This window comes from Silene latifolia, chromosome 1 (assembly GCF_048544455.1).
Source record: "Silene latifolia isolate original U9 population chromosome 1, ASM4854445v1, whole genome shotgun sequence".
Taxonomy (NCBI): domain Eukaryota; kingdom Viridiplantae; phylum Streptophyta; class Magnoliopsida; order Caryophyllales; family Caryophyllaceae; genus Silene; species Silene latifolia.
In genome coordinates this window covers 24,910,506-24,914,002 of record NC_133526.1, presented here as the reverse complement: position 1 = coordinate 24,914,002, position 3,497 = coordinate 24,910,506, and the positions used below count along the sequence as shown (strand labels likewise).

At 32.7% G+C, this 3,497-nt stretch overlaps 1 protein-coding gene across 1 annotated transcript; it reads right to left on the bottom strand.

Moving 5' to 3' along the window:
- Positions 1-928: 928 nt before the first annotated feature.
- On the bottom strand, positions 929-2,548 carry LOC141601588 (early nodulin-like protein 5). Its single transcript, XM_074421885.1, has 2 exons — positions 2,212-2,548; positions 929-1,567 (listed from the first exon to the last, which is right to left on the bottom strand). The coding sequence occupies exons 1-2, from the start codon at positions 2,405-2,407 to the stop codon at positions 1,221-1,223; spliced, it is 543 nt and encodes a 180-aa protein (XP_074277986.1). The 5' UTR covers positions 2,408-2,548; the 3' UTR covers positions 929-1,220.
- Between the last annotated feature and the right edge of the window lie 949 nt (positions 2,549-3,497).

Genomic DNA, 3,497 nt, shown 5'->3' with positions numbered 1-3,497 from the left:
GTGAAAGTAACAGTCGTCTTGACTGTTTCTATTACTCTAAGATACTCTACTTTCTCACTTGTACATTAGATGACACTAAGACTCAATACAATGGGATGATTAACAACTTCAACACTTCTTAATCCATGCTTGATTAAATCACTAATCCTGAAAAGGTAAACTAAGATAACACAAATCAAATGGGCTTGTTATCATCAATATAAGGAACCCAACAGTCTCTTTAGTGATAAGTCAAGTCCCTGCTACGGTATTGGTGTTGAGGTGCTTCTGTCTCTGGGGGTTCGTATTTCACATTGCATATTGGGTTTCTCGGTCCGTCTGTCCTACGATCAATGGGTGCGTTCTCTGAGGTGTAGGAGATGTTTCTCCGTCGAGGGCAGATTTCGTCTTGCCTCTCACCTTTTCTTTCTACGTTCTTTTCGCAAGAGCGTAAGTATACCTCGTTTTTGTCATTCCGGCGTGAGTATGTATCGACGGTATTTGGAGATCTTCTGTGCTAATGATGATGATACCAGCGTTCGTGACCAAGATGTCGTCTCGGGCCATTCTACCATTGTTTATCTTGCTTATCTTAATATCGCATCTCTTCTTTTATATAATTGTTATGTTTTCTCGATGTATGGCTTTGTAGTGCTAGATCTAGTTGTTAAGTGTCGGTGCTACCTAGTCGGATAGCTTACTCTGTATTGTTTACAATAATGTAAGTTATTCAACCTTCTGTAAAAAAAAAAAAAAAAAAAAAATCATAGAATATTTGATTGAATTCAAACCAACCCACACATTTTCAAAAGTTATGTCCTTAAATATATTAAGTGTAAAGTACTATGGAATTTTTTTTTCTTTATGTACATATCCAAGTGTTTAAGTCTCATAATCTTATACATGTACAGTATAAAATATGTAGTTTAATTTATAAAATATAAAAAGGTTTCATCGATCAAAAATGACTTAATCATAATAATATGCCAAACAAGAAAATGTAAATTGATTGACCTTCAAACCCTAAAACAAGCTAAAGTAACAATCAACAAACTAATCGAGTTCAAACATACTTTCATGGTCTTAAAACATAAAAAATAACACATTGAATTGCTACTAAAATAAGATCTTGTCCTCAATCATCTACCAACCAAACGACTAAATTAAATAATCCCCTTAACAAGAAAGCTTAATTAATTAAGAAAACTAACATAATATCTCCACATTTTCCAACTTAAAAACTATGCCATTAAGACAAATCCCACAATAGCCAACATCATACTAGAAACACCCATAAACTTCAAGTGCGTAGCACCATTTTTCTTCTTCTTATCACCGGAGCCCTGATCGGTCGGAGGTGGCGGTTGTTGATCGGAAGGAGGTGCTACGATGTCTAAGACCTTGACGACCATCTTTTGGCCACGCTCACAATGTCCTGTCACGCCACTTATGAAGTAAAATAAGCCAGACCGGTTTAATTCGACGACTGAATGGCCGCTGTTTGAGAAGTAGAGCGGAGCCGTTGGCCTGCATTTTTCATATTCGCTTTCACTAACCTCCATTACAGAGTCTTTCTTGTACTCGAACTCTGCATGGATACATTTTTTACCAAATTAGTGAGTAGTCAAACGGTATAACACCTTCGTCACAATTATTTGTTTATTTTTTTTTCCTTTGTACGAAATATTTAATTAGGAGTAAATAATAACTTGGGATGAAATCACGAAAGTAATTTACAACCATAAACATCACCAAAACGCGTTATAACCTTCTATATAGGGCAATAAAGATCGAACTTCAATTACATTACAATGCAAATGCAATATCAATTAGTTTAGTTAGTAGATACGAAGAATTTCTATTACTATAATTAGTGAAATATTCTCAACAATCTTTATTTAATTAGTTTATTAAAGCGTACATAGTTATAGTTAAACTAGTTATTCGACAATATCATGTTCATTATTAATTAAAGTACACTATCAAACATGCCTCAAAATATTTTCACCAATCAAACATTATATCTAAATACTTGCACATGTTCATTTCAACTAGTTACCTACGTTACATTAAAATACTATTTACAAATGAATAAAACGTAAAGAACTAGTTGAATTAAAGGGTAATAACATACAATCTCCCACATAGACGTCATGCAAGATTAGAATTTACGTGTATGTGACATTTTTTCGTTAGAAAAACCGTAATAATAATAATAAGAAGAAAACTTACCAAGAGTGTCATTAACCTTAAACCTCTTCTTCTCAGCCCATTGATTATAAGTATTCGGCTCTTTTGACGAAGGAACATTCCAACCCTTACTATCACCAACCATAAACTCAGTAGAGTTTCCATGAATCAACATTAATGCCAACGTTATGCATAAAAACATAATACTAATTGTTGTTTTTGTGCTAAAGGAAGCCATTATTATTGTTTAAGCTTTGAAGAAAGTAGTAATAATTTTTTTAACTATTGGTGAAGAATATGAGAAGTGAATTGACTGTTGTGAGAGGTGCGGTTGATTTTTAAAGAGCGAGAAGTTTGTTTGATGGTGGGAGAATAATGGGGGATGTGGGAGTAAAACATGGGTGGTTTTAACCGACTATGGTACATTTTCATTGACTAGGTTTTTACTATTTACCTACTTGCATGCATGTCCGTTGAAAATTGAAATCTCATGGAAAATTCATGTGTTTTCAAATTGGATGATTTTTTTATGAGCTCAATTTTTAAAATTTAAACTATCATTTACAAATTTAAATATTGTGTAATATTTTAGCAAAACTATCTTATATAGGAAAACGAGTTAAGCATAGAATATATAAGGACCTCAATTGTTCATAAAAATGGATATAAAGACCTAAACTATAATTGCATAGCTATAAGACCATGTTTATAAGTTGCTCATATAGCCCTAGTTAGACCTAGTTCCTGCACTAAAATAATATACTAGATTTAATGCCCATGCATCACACGGGCCACTTGTAAGATTCTATCTTGAAGTACCGTTGACGTCTACTAAGAGGCTAGATCCGAACTCTAATTTAAAACTTACAAAGTTATTCATGCAAATACTTTTCTAATTCACTAAAAGCACAAATAGATAAAACTAATCCTACGCGATAATTATTATCTAAAATGATCAAATTATTTCACCGACAACACTGGAATAATTTTACACAGTAAGACATCGTCGTTTGATTGATAAAAGAATTAGATCAGAATGACTTGATAATGCAACACAAAAATTATGTCTACTTTCAATCTTTAAGAAGACACTTATGACCCGTTTGCCTGGTCTAATTATAAACTAGTTTTATGCCTGTGCAAATTTGCACGGGATTGAATATTTTATAATTTGGCAAAATGCATAAGTATTGGAGAGAAAAAAAAAAGCATGATGCAATAGCATGAGAAAATGCAAGTTACACAACATATTCAATAAACAGGAACCAACGTAAACTAATAGCGTTTAAAAAAAATCGTTGCCAAATTTATTTTATTTTCAAATAATT